This window comes from Nannobrachium achirus, assembly GCF_963921795.1.
Source record: "Nannobrachium achirus genome assembly, chromosome: 20".
Classification (NCBI taxonomy): Eukaryota; Metazoa; Chordata; class Actinopteri; order Myctophiformes; family Myctophidae; genus Nannobrachium; species Nannobrachium achirus.
Window position 1 is genome coordinate 9069469 of NC_137827.1, and position 18443 is coordinate 9087911.

Here is an 18443-nt window from a genome sequence, read left to right on the forward strand (position 1 = left end):
GTGGCCAGAGGGAGGGACTGTCCAGTGTGAACCTTTTATACAGGTACAATGTCCACTAAAAGGAGATCCATGAAAAGACTAAGCTTATTTCCACAGGAAACCATTAAAGTATCTCATATATCATTGAATGACTAATAGAACGCAGTACTATGCAGTCGATATGTAAATAAAAAAATAAAAAAATATGTCTAAAACAGTAAGAGGGGCAAGGGATACAAATGTATTTAAAAGATGAGTATTTGATGCATGTCTATATACCAGTGTAGGCTACTTCTAATTGTCCCAACACATTTTGGTTCTTTCAGATTGAAATTCGTCGAATGCAAGCTATTAAAGGCCACTTAACACAATTCCATTCCAATTCGAATCGTTCTGCTATAATCCTATCAATTGGCTGTTCAGACACAAATTCCCTGGTTCTTTCAGATATTCTGACAAAGAATAAATTAGTTCTATGGTGGATTGTTTTTGCCAGACCCAGGGGGTCGGCCTACAAAAGGCTTTGTCGGTCTGTCGGTCTGTCTGTCGGTCGGTCCCTCTTTTCCTCAGTGTGCCTGTGTTTGCCTCTGACTGCTCATCTGCCCCTCCCTTCCCTTGCTCGGCTGATTGCCTTGAGTGCCGTCACCTGTACAGGACCAGCTGAGTTGAGTTGGCTGACGAGCTGCTGACACTATAAATTCCTCAGCCCATCTACAAGCTCAGAAACATTTCCAGCTGCTCAGCCTATACAATCCTGTGTGTTCATGTGTTAGTTCAGTGCCATACTAGTGAAAACAGCCGATCTACAAGCTCTTGCTATTAAGTGTTGTAAATGTTCCGCCCCAACTCTGTCAGAGTTCCCCTTAAATTTGTTAACAATACAGGCTCTCCTGATGAGCGCAACCTTTGTTTCGTCAATAGCCCTGTGCAGGCTCTAATGGCTTTCACATCCACTAAGGAATACTTCCTTAAGTTGCATGATTCAGATCTGGTAAACAAGCCTGTCACTAGTGCCCCCTTCCTTGCATTCTGATTTTCATTGCGGGTCTGGCAGAACCAGGTGACCTGGTCTAGTTTTATTACACCACTGCAGTGTCAAACATTTTGTCCTTCAGCCATTGAAATAAAATGGGTTTTCATGAGTGGGTTCTCCAGTTGGTGGCGGTAATGCACCTTTAAGGTTACACCAACCACCAATAAACCCCAAAGAAAAGAAGAAGCAGGAACCAGGAAGACCAGGCGATGCTTTTAAACACATTTGTATTTGGAAAAGTATATTGAGATGAAGATGATGATGACTGCTCAATGTTCCCATAATGCTTTGAATGAACGTGACAAAGTGAACATTTAACTGACTGACTATTGTGGGATGTAATCTGCAGTAGACGCCTGTGAATGTCCTGTCTATTCCTTATATTATTTACATTTTCCTGCTTTAAATAATAATTATGTGCAACTGTGGTGTGGATGCTTATAGACATACAGCTATGATACCGAGTTAGCATGTATTTTGTTGTGAATGTATTTTTTTATTTATTGGGGAAAAGCTTCCGTTACATGTAGGCCTACTGTACTGTACCTGTTTCCTATTTCCAATACTTTTACTTCTACTCCACAATACATCTCAGATCCAAATATCATACATTTACTCCACTACATTTACTTGAAAACTTTAGTTAGTGCTGATACTTTTACTTGAGTATAGTATGTGAGTACTTTTTCCACCACTGGTATCAATAAACGAGAACTACTATTCTATCTCTTTCTCATAATGCCCAAATGTAATCCTTTGTTCTGCTGTCATAAGCCCACGTTTGCCAATAGTCTTCAGGTGTTAATGGTCAGTTTCTAAATAATTCACACACAGTAACTGTGTGAATTACTGCTCGAAACTGGACATCAACACCTAAAATAGCTAACTGTAGCTATGCTAAGTGCTTTGTGTAACATGGGTCTCAGTGTTTGTGTAACTTCGTGAAGGATCATCTGACTCTGATAATAAACCACAATCTACAGGCTCAACCACCTCGCATTGTGAGCTTGTAGATTTTCATAGATTAGCAAAAATAGAGTTGGATCACGTTTTATTCCAGTAACCCAGTTGTTTATACGATAGCTACATTAGCCTGCAGCTAGCGCTAGCTAGCGTTAGCCGTTAGCCACTAATAAACAGTCATCCAGAATAGTCTAATAAGTCAACTTTCCGACGGCAAAGGAACGATTACATTCCATGTGTCCTTCTGATAGATTTTTCCCCCTGGCTGTCATTCCTGTCAATGTTTTATTGTCCAAAAAAAAACGCTCTGGACGTGGATACTGTTCTATTCAATGCTAAGCTAACTCAACAACAAAGGAAAGGACCGCAGCATTTGAGGAAGTCACAGACGCCTCCAGGCAGGAAGCAAGCGGATCATTTTTCCCTCCAAAGCCAGAGAAGAAGAAAACGGGATAATAAATAAATAATAGATTAAATCATTATAACAACATTACGTGGTTAATAATTGTTCATTTGGAACATACGTGGCATTACATTAACGGAATAAATACCGGAATAAATATCGCTAAGTAATGGAGTCTCGATATTACCGCATTTGGCTACAAAGGGCTAATACAGGCTGGCTAGGACTAGCATGTTAGCCATATTCTGGGAGGACCAACAAAAATATGTCACGATCTCTCACATTAATTTAAAAAAAGTCCTATTTACATGCAGAGTTAAGCTCTGGCGTTTATGTGAAATGTAGCCTAGATATTTTGAGATGCTTTTGTGGCTTTATCACATTTTAGTGAATTGGGTCGCCGTTTTATTCCATGAGTAATTGTGTATAACATGCCTGCGTTAGCCTGCAGCTAACGTTAGCGTTAGCCGTTAGCCACACATCCAGAATAGTCTAATAAGTCAATTTTCCAACGGCGAGTGAACGATTGCATTCCGTGTCCTTCATGGATTTGTTTTCCCCCTGCCTGTCAATGTTTTATTGTCCAAAAAGAAAACGTTCTGAACGTTAAAACTAGATAGTTGTACGATCATGACAATGTTGTCAATGCTAAGTCAATGCTAAGCAGGGACAACAAACATTTGAGTACTTTTGCCAACACTGCTAATTTCCCCCATAGCCTGGTTCTCGCCCCATTGTCTGGAAGGGCACTCCTGGGGTACTGTCCTGCGATTGGCCCTTAGCTCTACCATGTGACATGAATAGCCTATCCAGAAGAGGTAATCAATGGTCGTCAAAGAAAGTGAGGTGATTACTGATCTGGTTTCCACCAGATAAAAACCCAGTGGCTGTACATTTTAAACAAGCAGGCCACAGCATCACCTCTTTTAGTTATACTAGACCTTACCCGTTCGAAGATATGTGCTGCAAAATATGTGCAGAGTGTGGGTTATGGGGAAAGTAACTGTAACTAGACCTTACCCGTTCAAAGATATGTGCTGCAAAATATGTGCAGAGTGTGGGTTATGGGGAAAGTAACTGTAACTGCATGGTGCGTGCGTGAGAATATGTGGGAGCATCATAATGTAAGGAGCAGCCCATGGAGGAGTGTATATTTATGATGGATACAAATGATTTAACAGCAAAATTAGGTGAATAGAAGTATGAGTATGTATGTGCTTGCTCCACATAATTTTGCCATACCCGTTGGAAGATGAGACACACATCACCCGTTGCATGCGTGACCCATGCAGAGAGAGAGAGAGAGAGAGAGAGAGAGAGAGAGAGCGCAACATTCCTAACTGTGAGAGAGGTGTGTGTAGGCCCGGGGCTACAGATCCCATGGCCTGGAGGAACGGACCGTAACCCTGACAACAGGCTGTAGAGCTGTAGAGTGAAGAAACGCTAAAAAATAGCTAGAATTCGGGAAAAATGGAAATCGGGCTCAGTCACCGTGTGTATAATGCTAATGGCCAATGCCATGTTAAATTTGAGATCAGTCGCTGAAGCGAGTGAATAGATAATCCATTGTGTGAGTGACCTACTGACTGACTGCTCTCCCTAATTAGTATATGGATTGGCATTGAAAAAGTTGAAAAGCCCCCTAGAGGTGGCAACCAGGAACAACGCTTGTTACAGAGAGAGATGTTTTATATAAATTACCTTAATACTATGGCTCCGCATGGTCTCAATGAGGAATTCGACCTCAAACCCTTCCTTTGACTTGTCTTTGTATTCATTTTGGCACTGTTTTTAATAATTCTTTGGGATATCTGACTGTGATTTTTAATTTTTGTCTACTCTGACCATTTTTATTGTTATATGACTGTAATAAGGTATGTAACACTGACGTTTTATTGTCAGTTGAGATGTGGGTTCATGTTCATTATTTTGCAGCCTATCTAAACTGAATATATGGTAGGCCTACCTCTGTTGGCCATTCAGTAGGCTACTGATTGCTCTGCCTACTGACAGCAGACCTACTTGATTAACAATTAGCCAAGTTCATTGGGGTGTAGTCCCCTATTACCCAGCATACCCTAGTCTATATATATACCTGAACTCAGTATCACAGATCAGTATACACCTGATGAAGGCCAGATAGGCTGAAACGTTGTGTTAATTTTTTTGCCCGCTGTGTTAATAAAAATTTTGGGAGCTGAGAGACAGTGTGCGGATTCTTTCTCCTCTTCTCTCAGGTCCATTATGTGTGACTGCCGTAGTGTAGTGGTCAGTGCCTGTGCCTGATATATGGACGGTTGTGAGTTCAAACCCCACGTCGGGTTGAGTTGATGTTAACATCCTGGATGCCCATGGCATGTGCGTATGTCAAACTCTTTAATGTTGACACGTCTGATCTAACTCCAGATCACGTTCATGTTTAAAATGAGCCCTCCTCTACCGGCCGTTATTTTTCTGTTCTGAGTGAAAGAAAATATGATCACTCGAAAATGTCAGAAATACTCAGATTACATTTACTCAGATTGATTTCACCCCAAGCCTCCAAAATATAAAAAATACATCAATAAAATCAAGGCACTCAGCCTACATAGATTTTTTTTTTTTTTAAACAAACATGGTTAAGAGATCCTGTGGCTGCCTAGTGTAGTGGTCAGGGCATATGCCTTTCATGCAGAAGGTCGTTGGATCGAATTCCACCTGGGGTTTATATAAGCATAAAACCATGACATTTGGTAGACTTTACAGTTTGGTTCCTTGAACAATGTCTGATATGGAGCCTTCCTAAAAATGTCCCCCAACCCCCCTTGATGCGTATTTTAATATCCGCCATTACTAAATAATGCATTTTGCATCATAACTCCTGAAACAAGCATTATAATACAAACTGTCATGTCTACACCTATGTTGTAATTTCCAAGGATTGCAATGATATCATGAACCAGCTCAGTTTGAGTGTCTGCCCTGAGACTGGGAGATCCGGGTTCAAACCCGGGTCGCGTCATACCAAAGATTCTAAAAAATGGGACCCAGTGCCTCCCTGCTTGAAACTCAGTATCAAGGGTTGGATTGGGGGTAACTCCCTGCGACATACTAGTGTCATGTCCAGGGGGTGTACTTGTACATCAAGCTGCCTTAGGGTCGTTTCATACCGTTATAAGGAGCCGACTAATTTCGGTTCGGGAGGACGCCCCGACCCGAAATTATTTAGGTTCGGGGGTGATTTCATCCATACTTTCTTAACGGCTAGTGCCGAAGTCGCATGTAAATATTGGAGGTCCGTGGCATGACGACGTTTGTGGCCGATGAATGAGCATTGCATGGCGGATATATATATTGCCTTCCCTCGCGCTGCACACTGAATGACTGGAGGTCCAGTGAGTAGCAGCTCCAGCAGGCAGCAGCACCAGTGAGGTCTCTTCTCTCTCACTCACACTCACAAACGCTCGGCTCGAGCTCTGTCAAAAACATTTAATCTACAAGCTCACATTATAGACGTGCCGCCTCCCTTGCTGCATGCATGTCATCACGCAGTCACAACTCGTCGTGGAAAAGGAAAACATATCAACACGGAACACTAGCAATTTAATAGCAAAGTTGTGTTTAAGCTCTTCTTTTCTCTTTAAAACGGTCGGCGACGCGTTAGCAGCGATACACGCAGCAAAGGCGTGTGTGTGTGTGTGTGTGTGTGTGTGTGTGTGTGTGTGTGTGTGTGTGTGTGTGTGTGTGTGTGTGTCGCGCGCGCGCCTCCCAGTCCACCACTCTTCGTCTCCAGCCAGAGCCAGGCTGACTTGTGTCCGCTCTGCGATGCCCAAAAGACGGCCACACAAGCATTTGGAAGTCGGCGTGTCTCCCTCCCAACGACCGCTGTTTCCTTGGATTCACAGCCGAGAATATGAACGTGAAGCCGGGCTGAATGAATGAGAAGACACCGCTGAGTACCGAAATGAAGTCGGGAGGTCACAACATTTCGTCAGCACCGTAGAGCCGAATTTAGTAGGTTGACGCCCCCCCGAACCGGGGGATGCGAACCATATTTGGGTTCGCCTAGGGCCGAACCGAACTTAGTTAGGCTCCTTATAACGGTATGGATCGACCCTTACGCTACAGAAACAGGAGATAGGCTCCTGCCCTATGAGATTCATGGCTCGCCGATTCATATGGTCTTCATAGCTCAGCAAGGCTTACTATGTACAATACATCATCAAACTGTCCAGGTGCATAGTATTACAGTTTTTTATGTCTGTTGCATATAGGCCTACAGTCTTTTGCATACATGTTGTGTAGAGGCCAATTTGTGCTTTTACCTATAACCACCGATTAGTGTAAAACTTTGTATGCACACTTCCCAGAGGCCAAGGAAAAACCTGTGCCCTGCATTTTTCACATCTGCCATTTATAGCGCCACCAGAAGGCCGACTTACAGTATGTAAAACACATTCTTCGATATTACTCCTTCAGATTTTATCCGAAAATCACACAAATCAGTATACAGTATCTCTACAATGATGTAATCATGACGGATTTGTCAGATATCATATTTCTATCTAATTGGCTAACATTGAATTCCAAGGTTTGCAGGATTGCTCCTTTTTGAACAAAATGTCTCAAACGCAGCCTGCTATGTGTGTGAGATTTTGCACACACATTCCCACTAGGCCAAGGAACAGATGCCACCCTTCTCACATTGGCCTGTTATAGCGCCACCAGCGGGTCAATTTTTGCAAAACACATTTTTGGAACAAAATGCTGTGAAAGGCCCAAGTTAAATGTCCATACAAATGCACTTTGTATTTAGGCCTACTTTGAATTTCAAAGTAGGCTTTTAATCTTTCTTTTGCTGCTTTGTCCATACTGTGTCCAAATCGCGTTTTGGAAGCAAAGAAAGACACCAGTTTCATTCGCTGGGTCAATGAAGCGATTTAAAAAGATAAAACGTCACCTCATAGTGTCCCTATTAAATCTAAATATTTAAACGTTGGCTGATCTACCATGCAGCTCTCCAGACTCCAGTGTGCTCCTGTCCCAAAATGGATATTTCCCGACATTGATTCTCAAAACTCTGAGCTTTGATTGGCTTCACATAAAACCATATTTGATAGACATAACTAGCACTCCCTTTGTTGTCTATTTTGGGCATCTGTGCCGTTTTTATATGATTTATAAATATAGGCGACTATTCCAAACACATCGGCGACACTGTCGGCGACATGTAAAAGCTGTCGGCGACAATACCAAGTCTGGCAGGCGAGAATTCCACCAAAATTGGTGAGCCTTCCTCGGCGACTCTTCCACGTTTTCCGGCGACCTTCATTCCGGCGACTCTACCGGTTACCATATATATATATATATATATATATATATATATATATATATATAACATACATTGGCTGGCTCATTTCACAAAATACAATACATTAACATCATTAGAGTGAGACAGAGAGTGGGGAAGAAGGAGGGGGAGAGAGTGGTGGCGGTCCAACAGGTTTCAGTCAGAGAGAGAGAGAGAGAGTGACAGAGGGAGGGGTTGAATTCCTGGTAGCGGTAGGACAGTTAAAATTTCTAGTAAGTCCATGTAGCCTATACCTTGACAAAAATCACTATCCCTCAGATGGTACCAACCCCCTGTATAATATTAATTAGTTATTTTTGTTTAGTATTTAGGGAATATGCGTGCAGTTTCACGGAGATCGGTACCGGCCACTGCCGGAACTTAGCTGTTAACAGACGGACGGATGGAGGGACAGAAGGACACACAGACTGAAAAAATGCCTTTGGCCTTACGGAGACAACAAGAGGGACAGAAAGCATTGCTGCCCTACCCCTAAGTAAAGGGTAAAAAAAAACTGCTTGGCTCAAATAATTTCAATCAACTGGGGCCTCTAGGTGATTGTTATTGTTGACAGTCCTATCTGATTCCATTTCCTGCATTCTCCTGTAGTACATATCTGATTCCAGCATTCTCCTGTAGTACTTTGCCAGTTTGATAGAAATGATGATGCTGGGGACAAAGAACATCAAACACAAGCCCAGACTAAACCAGAAAGTGTTCAGAGGTTCCACCATGTTTTCACAAACTATTTTCCCTGCTGAGTCAACGGCTCTGGCCACTGGACTACAGCGACTCACTTGCTGTGTCAGTTTAGCCCACTCAGAATACATGACGGAGACATTGCCCAGCTGAAGGTCGACAAACATCTTCATGATCTGCGTTGCATTGATGTTGAGGAATTCTTCTGCTTTTTTCACTTCACTCAACACCTCTCTGACATTTCCACACATTTTATCCACATTGGATAGAAGATTCTGAGTGGTCAAATTGAGCTTACATATTGACGTCCAGAGAGTGACAGAGGCTGAGTTGTCAGGATCTATTTTTATTTTGGCCATTGCACCGTCCAGGTTTTGCGTTGCAAGATCAAGTTGTGTCATAACATGTCCCGGAGGTTCAACTATTTGTTTAAGCTCATTCCGGATTGTGTAGAGGTCGGAATATGTATGGTGGTATGTCCTGTTGATATGCTGCATAAACGGTTTGGATTCAATATCCTGGGCCACAACATAGAGGTCGGTGATATCCGTTTGAACTTGATCGCTTAGCAAAGAAACTGGAGTGATTGTAACATGACTCAGGATCTCATCTGTGTATCGGGACACGTTGATAACCTCCTCCAGGTTTACAAGCTCATGCATGCGTAGTGTGGACCACAAAGACGTGTTATTCAGGCAGTCACTGTAAATATCAGTGAGTTTGAGGTTGCTTTTCAATCCCAGCAATGGGCCTAATCCAATCCGGTGTGAAGTGTCAATAAGCTTTAACAGCTCTCTATTGTGCCAGGGCTTACACACCAGGGCATAGGTGTTCCCTCCTGCCACAAACAGTATTAATGCCACCCCCATGAGCAGCCAGGAGAACAGAAAGATGAAACCTGCACTCGTCAACAGGAAGTTGCCTCCATAGTGTGAAGTGCGAGACCAATCTGTGGGGTCCATGTTAGGCTCCACTCCCAGAGGGCCCAGAATCAGACCCAGGATATTACACACAACAACTAGGAGGACCATACAGCACAGGACCATTCCTACTGCCCTGGTAATGTGCTCTGTTCTCTCAACGTCTGGAGCTATCATGTTGATGTTTTTCTGGAGCTGTCGCAAAGTATCAGTCACGTTGGTTGAGACGGAGACAATCAGGTCACTGGTTACCTGGGAGATCTGGAGTTTAGTGTTCTCCAGTTTGTCCTTTGTAACTTCAACTACATTCTTGATGTCGTTGGTGACATTCTGTTGGATGCTGTTCAAATATCCCTCTCCATCCTGGATGACAGAGTCCCACTTCACTGCATCAACTGCATCCTGGAATCTTTTAAAATCTGTGTGAATATACTGAAAATTGAATGCTCCTCGAATCACCTGCAGTTTTTGAATATATTCCTTTAAAGTCCTTTTCAGGTTAGGGTTAGCCTCACCAAGTTTTTCAATGGCCTTTTTTATTTTGCCGATTGCCCCAGTATCCCCGTCCTCATCTTTGTTGCCTACACTCTCCCGGAAGAGGGTTGTGAGTGTGTGTGCTTGATCAACAATTGCTTGTAAACTAGTCAGATTATTTTTGGCATCTTCATGATTGAATGTGTCCATACGTCTAACCAAGTCCAGGGCTTTGTTCAATCTTCCTTCTAATCCTTTCTTGGTCTCTGGACCCAGCTTCTCACCCGTAGTGTTAAGGCTTTTGGTAAACTCATCAAAAATCTCATAGCTTTCATTCATCACATGGCCAATGTGCTGTGGTACAGCGGTGAAGTAGCTATGAAGGTCGTTTAAAGTGTCACTGATTTGGTCCACATCCACATTGAAGGCTGCATTACTCATGTACATGTAGATGTTCCCCAATAGTACTATGGCTGTGGTTATGAAGAGACTCCAGTAGAGAGCTCTCCTGATAGTGATGATGCGGGGGGTCTGCGTCTGCAGGTACATTCCCCCTTCACAGTGGCCGCGGCAGCGACAACATGCCAGGATGCCACCGATCACTGGCATCAACACGATGTACAGGATCCCTATGACTGCACACACCAAGAATCCAGCCTCATACAGTAACAATTCTCTGATGGTCTCTTCATCTGACAGCGCGTCTTTATAATCATCCAAAATTCGTACAGTCAGATTTAATGGAAAATGGTTTGGTTGGATCATGTTGAGGAAGTGCCTTGTCATGAAATCCATAGCAAGAACCAGTTCTGTGTGGCAATGGGGGGAGTTCAGGTAATTCTGTATTAGCCAGTCTTGGCTAATACTTCAGGATATATTCTTCAGTGCAATTTGTCGATAAATTGTGTTTAGTTTATTTAATATTTCACTTTATAGGACAATGACATGGTTTGCGATGATGACATTGATGTCGCGGCTTGTCGCCATTAAGTCATTATGTAGAACCCTGTTGGTCAACATCAGGCCCGGGATCCACCAGCCTAGCCAGCACGCCCACATGGGTCCCGCATGGGTACGAGTTGGGCTACTTGGGTACCACGTGGGCATGGGCTTGATGTGGGCAAATTACATGGGTCCCACGTGGGATACATGTGGGATACCTGGGCATGGGTTGGAAGTGGGCTTTCCCACATGGTTCCCACATGGGCTACGTGTGGGCTAACTGGGCATGGGATGGACATGGGCTGCCCCAAGTGGTTCCCACGTGGGCTACGTGTGGGATAACTGGGCATGGGATGGAGGTGGGCTGGCCCAAGTGGTTCCCACATGGGCTACATGTGGGCTAACTGGGCATGGGATGGACATGGGCTGGCCCACATGGTTCCCGCATGGGCTACATGTGGGCTAACTGGGCATGGGATGGACATGGGCTGGCCCACGTGGTTCCCGCATGGGCTACATGTGGGCTAACTGGGCATGGGATGGACATGGGCTGGCCCACGTGGTTCCTGCATGGGCTACATGTGGGCTAAGTGGGCATGGGATGGAAGTGGGCTGGGCCACGTGTTTCCCGCATGGGCTACATGTGGGCTAACCGGGCTTGGGATGGACATGGGCTGGCCCACATGGTTCCCGCATGGGCTACATGTGGGCTAACGACCTGGGATGGACGTGGGCTGGCCCACGTCGTTCCCGCATGGGCTACATGTGTGCTAACTGGGCATGGGATGTAAGTGGGCTGGCCCAGGTGGTTCCCATGTGGGCTACATGTGGGCTAACTGGGCATGGGATGGACATGGGCTGGCCCACGTGGTTCCTGCATGGGCTACATGTGGGCTAACTGGGCATGGGATGGACATGGGCTGGCCCACATGGTTCCCGCATGGGCTACATGTGGGATAACTGGGCATGGGATGGACATGGGCTGGCCCACATGGTTCCCGCATGGGCTACATGTGGGCTAACTGGGCATGGGTTGGAAGTGGGCTGGCCCACATGGTTTCCACATGGGCTACATGTGGGATAACTGTGCATGGGATGGAAGTGGGCTGGCTCACGTGGTTCCCACATTGGTCTACATACATTTTCATACACTTCAAGCTTCAATCCCTGCAGTTCCTACATTGGTGTATTTTTTTATCATTACCCAGTTTAATTTTCTTTTGCTGTGAATTTTGGCTTAGGCAGTGGGGGAAAAACATATTTCCTTTACATATTTCCATATGGACCAACCAAGAGTAGCCTAGTTATTAACAACAGCTTGACCAAAATATCTATACACAGGTTATTCATAATATTAATAAGGGTAATAATAATAATAATAAAGGACCACTGGTGGTGTGTGTGTGTGTGTGTGTGTGTGTGTGTGTGTGTGTGTGTGTGTGTGTGTGTGTGTGTGTGTGTGTGTGTGTGTGTGTGTGTGTGTGTGTGTGCGTGCGTGCGTGCGTGCGTGCGTGCGTGTGCTTTTAACCTGTCTGGTGGTAGTAGGAAAAACATTAATTTCATTACTTCTATTTTGTTCATATGCTCCTAAAACAACATTCGACAACATTACATTATATTCATTAAAATAAGTTAAGCAGACTCCTGGTCAAATCCACACTCAAATATGCCAATCTACAAGATCACAACGCATTCCACTGCAAAACTGTAGTTATTATGTGTGGTTATAAACATTTTAGGAGAAAAGCCTCAGGCCATACACAATCTGTCGGTGTTCCACGATTGGCCAGACTTTGGACTTTGCTTTATGTGCTGCTAGTTATAGCTGCTTTGTACAACACCAATAGCCTAGCAGAGCTAAACAATCCACCTAATATTGCATTTAGTTAGCTGCATTCAGGCCCGGATTTATATGACATGAGGCCCCTGGGCAAGGGGAAATAAAGAGGCCCTCGTGCGCGCGCAAAAATTCCACCTCCGGTCCACCTGACCACACCGTGACCTCACCTTCGGACCGGCCCGTGCATAATCTGACTGTGTATCCTCATTGGCTCATTGGAAGGGTCTAAAGCGGATAGAGAATTGGAGTTTGCGTGCATGTGTGTAGCCTATGTGTGTGGAAAGTACCGGATACATAGAGTGGGCGGGCTTTAGACTGCACTAAGCTTTCAGAGCAGCTACATGCAGTGCGGCCAGCAGAGCAGAAGCTCTCAATAATAAAACAAAATGTACTGTAACTAAACACAAATATCACTTTATTTGGATTGCAATACTTTAAAATGTCATCGTTAAATTTACTCATTCAGGGTCTTTTCAAAATGGCTTCCAAGTTCCACAACGCCTCCCTCTCCATAGACTTCCATGTAATTCATAGTGCACGGATCATGCACGCCCATGCCTAGATCATGCACCACGTGTGTCCACACTGTTCACAGCTTTCAAACAAAAAAATCCGAATGGAAATCCGTTCAGGCATTCATGAGCTAGCAGCCATTATGTTTTCTTGAAATGTAAACAAACATGGCTGCCATGTTTGTTGGTATGGGGGTTAAACATGGAATTTCGCGATTGCGATCATGCCTACTACATTTTTTGGGGTCCAAAAAAAATTTTTTGAAAAAAAAAAAAAGAGGCCCCTGGGCTCGTGCCCACCCTAGCCCAATGGTAAGTCCGGCCCTGGCTGCATTAGTATATAGTCTCGCTACGCTAGGCTACAACACCACATTCTACTTAATTCATTTTGTTCAAAAAGGCAGGGGCAGGCAGGCAGGCAGGCAGGCAGGCAGGCACAGTGAGTAGACCAAACCAAGACTCTCATTACCATGTGAATACAGGGTGATTTCACATGTAGGTGCTATTGACCGTCTAGCCAATCACTGTCCTTCCCAGACTTTTTCAAACTGAATCTCTTTTTCTTTGTCATTTGAGAGTGAGGAACTTCATGAGAGGTTCCACAAATGGACCTTAAAAAAATCCAAAAGTATGTGGTAAGTAACCTCATTATCTAATCTATATTCTAAAATCTTCTCAAACTAGCCTAGAGACTAGCCTAGTTTTAACTCAAGGTTTGTTGTTTTTGTCAACTTAACTATAAGGACATTATCTTTAAACAACAAGTGTGTTATGCTCTAGTTATCACATTGCAACCAATTATTTCAAACCATGGATTTAGACAGGCCAATATTGTTATATATTATATTTTAATGTAGCCTACTGTATATGTTGGTTAATGTACCCTATAGTGTCCCTATTCTGGGCAAACCCACAAAAATAGCAGTTCTACTAGCTAATGAAGCATCACAGCACATATGTTATGAGCTTGTAAATTGGCAATGTTTTGTCAGAGTTGTGTGCAGAGCAGTTAAGTATTTAGTGCAGCCAGATGCTTAAAGGTGGGCCAGAACATAACTTTTTTCCCCTCCTCAAATATGTGTAGGCCTACATTGACATTTACATTGCTTTAACTTTTGAAATCTCTTTTGTTCCCTCTTTCATGAAGAAAATGTGCTCAACACAAACCTGAAAAGCAGAGGCTTCGAACTACAGACATACAATGAAGTACCCCATAAGTGACAATGGTAATATAAACTTACATAATGCTTGGCTAACTTAAATGTTGTGTGGAAAAAACTGAAGTTGAATGTGACAGCATATAGCTGCAGCTAACTAGTGGAAGGGGCAGATTTGTTGAAGAACTTGAGCCAAAAATAGCAGATCTACAAGCTCACAACGCCTCGCAGTGCAAGGCTTGTAGATCAGACATTTGGGTAAAGAGGTTTTATAGAGAGGGAAAAGAGCAGACCAAGTGCCGAGTGAAATGTCAACTTTATTAAGTATTGACTGTTCAAGTGGTTAAATATCTGAAACACAAATTGACATGGATCCAAAATACAATGATGATTTTCCTGTCATGATGAAACTATATGGAAGCAAGGAAAAGGTGTTGGTCCCTGCTTCATCTCTCTCAACTAGGGGTCCTTGGCCTGTAAACATTGAGAATTCAAAACAAGTTTGTCCACAGTCAGCAGGCACGTAGACAGTAGGCAGCCGATAGCCTACTCAACTTGCTTATAGAGATGCAAATTTTTGCTATTGTTTCCATTGGGTGACGGGGGTTTACTTTGGGTCATCGTCACCTGGCTTTACAAAGAATCAAATGTGCACACACTCACCAAATGATGTCTCCTCCTGTATACTACACTATTGGACTTTAGTTACTAATTACTTATTTAGAATATTATTAGGCTATAAAACATAGGCCTACATTAATCTCTTCAGCCCTATACATTTTGTCCATTTGAAAATAGCCGATCTACAAGCTCACTTCACTGGCATTTCGGCTGGCATTTCGCCTACTAAAATCTCATTCCTGGTGACGCCAGTGTAAGTGTGTTTAAAGATAGAATGACTACTACTTTACATTCATATATTGTGGCTTTTCCTTTCTTTGACTTTTGTCATAAACTCAGGAATTGCCATGTCGGAGATATCTAAGGTTAAGGCTTCCTGGGTGAAGGCAAGATGGCCAGAACAGTGGAAGGCAGCAGAACCATCCAGGCTTCACCAATTCATCAAGGATCTCACAGATGTTCCTGACCAGCACCTCCCCTGTAAGGAGTGGACAACCCTCAATCAGCTGAGGACAGGTGTGGGACGTTTCAGTGCAGCACAGGATCCATCACAGACTGTGGAGCATGTGATGATCAGCTTCCCTATATACCAGCCACTGAATGGTGATCATGGCCGAGAATGATCATGACCTAGACAATGACACACTCGACTGGATTGCTGCAACCGAGTGTAAGGACTATACAACAGAAAAAGAACTGGGTGATGTGCCACCCCAATAGACAAACTCTCTCTCTCCCTCCCCTGTGGTTGGCTCAAAAAAAAACACCCACAAGCACAACGGACCCAGATGATGAATGCAACATGAATGAACACTGGATTCCAGAAAACCTATGCCCTAAAACAGTTTTGTTACAAAATTCAAGATTTTGATGCACCTCTTACGCAATTTATGTTTTTGGAAAATGTTTATCATTTATTTTGTTCTGTTAGCAATCTGTGGAGCAATATCTCTTTTTGCATTTCAAGTGTTTTCTTTAATGTACTGCCGTGGTTCTCAACCTTTTCTGGTCAAGACCCCCAAAATAATCATATTTGAACTGGGGACCCCCAGTAAAATTCTTTTTTTTTGTATATACACGGTTCTATTGTGAAAATAGCAGATCTACATTGCTCACAACGCCTCGCAACCTGAGGCGTTGTGAGCATGTAGATCGGCTATTTTCACAATTCTTGCCTCTAGAGGTATTAAAAAGTCCTAAATTGTCACTTTAGAAATGTGCATATGCCCTCTATACACTTACATTTCATGTTGGATTGTTTACTGTTGAGTGAGAAAACAATGTTGCACATTAAGTTAATCATCTGGGGACCCCCCCAAAATAATTTGGGGACCCCCCCTGGGGGTCCCGACCACAGTCTATGGTCCCGACCCACAGGTTGAGAACCACTGATGTACTGTATGTACACTTGCACATTTGATCTGTTTGCCTTCATGCTGCTGCTATCTTTATCTATATCGTATTTTATTATCTTGTTTATTTTTGTAATAAACGTTGTCAAATATACAGTATATTGTCTATTTTCATCCAAAATGTATTTCAGGTGTTTCAATAATTAACACAGTTCATGTCAAACACTGTTTTAGTCTACCATTAAAATCTTCCTAGGAGCAAGGTTGAACCCACTTGGATCCCACGTTTATCCCCTATGGTTCCCGCATAGAATTGCCTAGGTGGGGCCCAACCAGGGCCTATGTAGAACCCACCTAGAGCCCACACAGGCTAGCCCAAGCGCCTCCCACCTGGGTCCCATACAAATTTGCAGAGGTGGGGCCCAACCAGGGCCCATGTAGAACCCACCTAGAGCCCACACAGGCTAGCCCAAGCGGCTCCCACCTGGGTCCCATATACATTTGCCGAGGTGGGGCCCACCCAGGACCCATGCAGAACCCACCCAGAGCCCACGTGGGCTAGCCCAAGTGGTTCCCACTTGGGTCCCATATAAATTTGCCGATGTGGGGCCCACCCAGGGCCCCTGCAGAACCCACGTTGAGCCCACGTGGGATAGCCCAAGTGGTTCCCACCTGGGTCCCATATAAATTAGCCGAGGTGGGGCCCACCCAGCGCCCATGTAGAACCCACGTTAAGCCCACGTGGGCTAACCCACGAGGGACCCTTGTGGAAACCGCGGACATTCCCACATAGAACCCACGTGGGCTAGCCCAGGCGGTTCCCACATGGGTCCCATATAAATTTGCCGAGGTGGGGCCCACCCAGCGCCCATGTAGAACCCACGTTGAGCCCACGTGGGCTAGCCCAAGTGGTTCCCACCTGGGTCCCATGTAAATTAGCCGAGGTGGGGCCCACCCCGGGCCCATGTAGAACCCACACAGAGCCCACGTGGGCTAACCCACAAGGGACCCTTGTGGAAACCGCGGACATTCCCACATGGGGCCCATGTAGGGAAGCCCACCCTGTACCCATGCGGGACCCATGTGGGCGTGCTGGCTGGGAGGGGTCCAAAGGGAAACCCCCTTTGGGTTTTGTAACACTGAGAGTTAAATAAACACCTTTTACAGTGTAGAATGGGGTTCCAGAGATAGGTAAAAAGGATATGGGGGGAAAAGAAATCACTGGTGTAGGACATAATAGTTTTTCAAAGTGGGGCCCAGACAGTTTTAAAAAAATCGACATGCGAAGTGAGCGGTGCAAAAATATTTAGGGAGTATCATACTCCCTAAATATAATAAATATGATAATATATAAATATAATAAATAAAGATATATTGTGGACTTATATGGTTAATGTGTGTGTGTGTGTGTGTGTGTGTGTGTGTGTGTGTGTGTGTGTGTGTGTGTGTGTGTGTGTGTGTGTGTGTGTGTGTGTGTGGCCATGATCAATCAATAGCTAGCTGTTCTAACCATAAATTAGCCAAATTCAACACTAGCAGTTTAGTATTCACAATCACCAAGTCAGCATTTATCAGCATCGACAAGTTAGCTTTCACAATCACTAGGTTAACATTCACAATTGTAGCCCAGTGCTTATTTCATGCCATTAGCCTTATTCTAAAACACAGAGTTCATGTCAGACTAACACAGTTTGATCAAGTTAAAATGTATGCCTTTAATAAATAGTTGTCTGTTAAAAATAGCCCTGCTATATAAATAGGTTTTGTAAAAAGACTTATGTTAAAAATGCATACAGTATGTCATGGTGGTTAAATGGTTAATTTCATGGGAGACTGTGGAAGAGAAAACCTTAACGAGTCACAGTGACCCAGTACTGATCAAAGAGTTTACTGATCAAAGGGTAAACTAGTTAGTTACCTAGGCCACTGAGTTTTCAGGTTTATTAGTGATGTGTGCTGATTGGTGACTTCTCAATTGGTCTAGTGGGGAGAGAGGAGAGGGGGATGATTGCTTGGCAGAATCACCTGTTGTAGGATCTGACAGAGAAATGTTTTGGAGTTTGCACTTGTTGGCTGTACAGTAGCTACTCTTTTCTTTTGTTGATTTATCCTGAGTGTGTGAAGTCTCAGTAAGTTTGTGGAAGTGTGTGTTTGATCTGAGGGGAGAAGTCATTAGATTAATCTACAAGAGGACATCGAGACTGACTTTGCAGATTGTT

The 18443-nt window shown here is 43.9% G+C and overlaps 1 protein-coding gene across 1 annotated transcript; it reads right to left on the minus strand.

Annotated features, from left to right (window-relative positions):
* Positions 1–8240: 8240 nt before the first annotated feature.
* On the minus strand, positions 8241–10565 carry LOC308305909 (prominin-1-A-like; the record flags this gene model as incomplete). The annotated part of the gene is made up of 3 exons (XM_080750805.1): positions 8241–8681; positions 9000–9689; positions 10020–10565. 3 exons carry the CDS (start codon positions 10563–10565, stop codon positions 8241–8243), a joined length of 1677 nt encoding a protein of 558 aa, XP_080606931.1.
* Positions 10566–18443: the final 7878 nt, after the last annotated feature.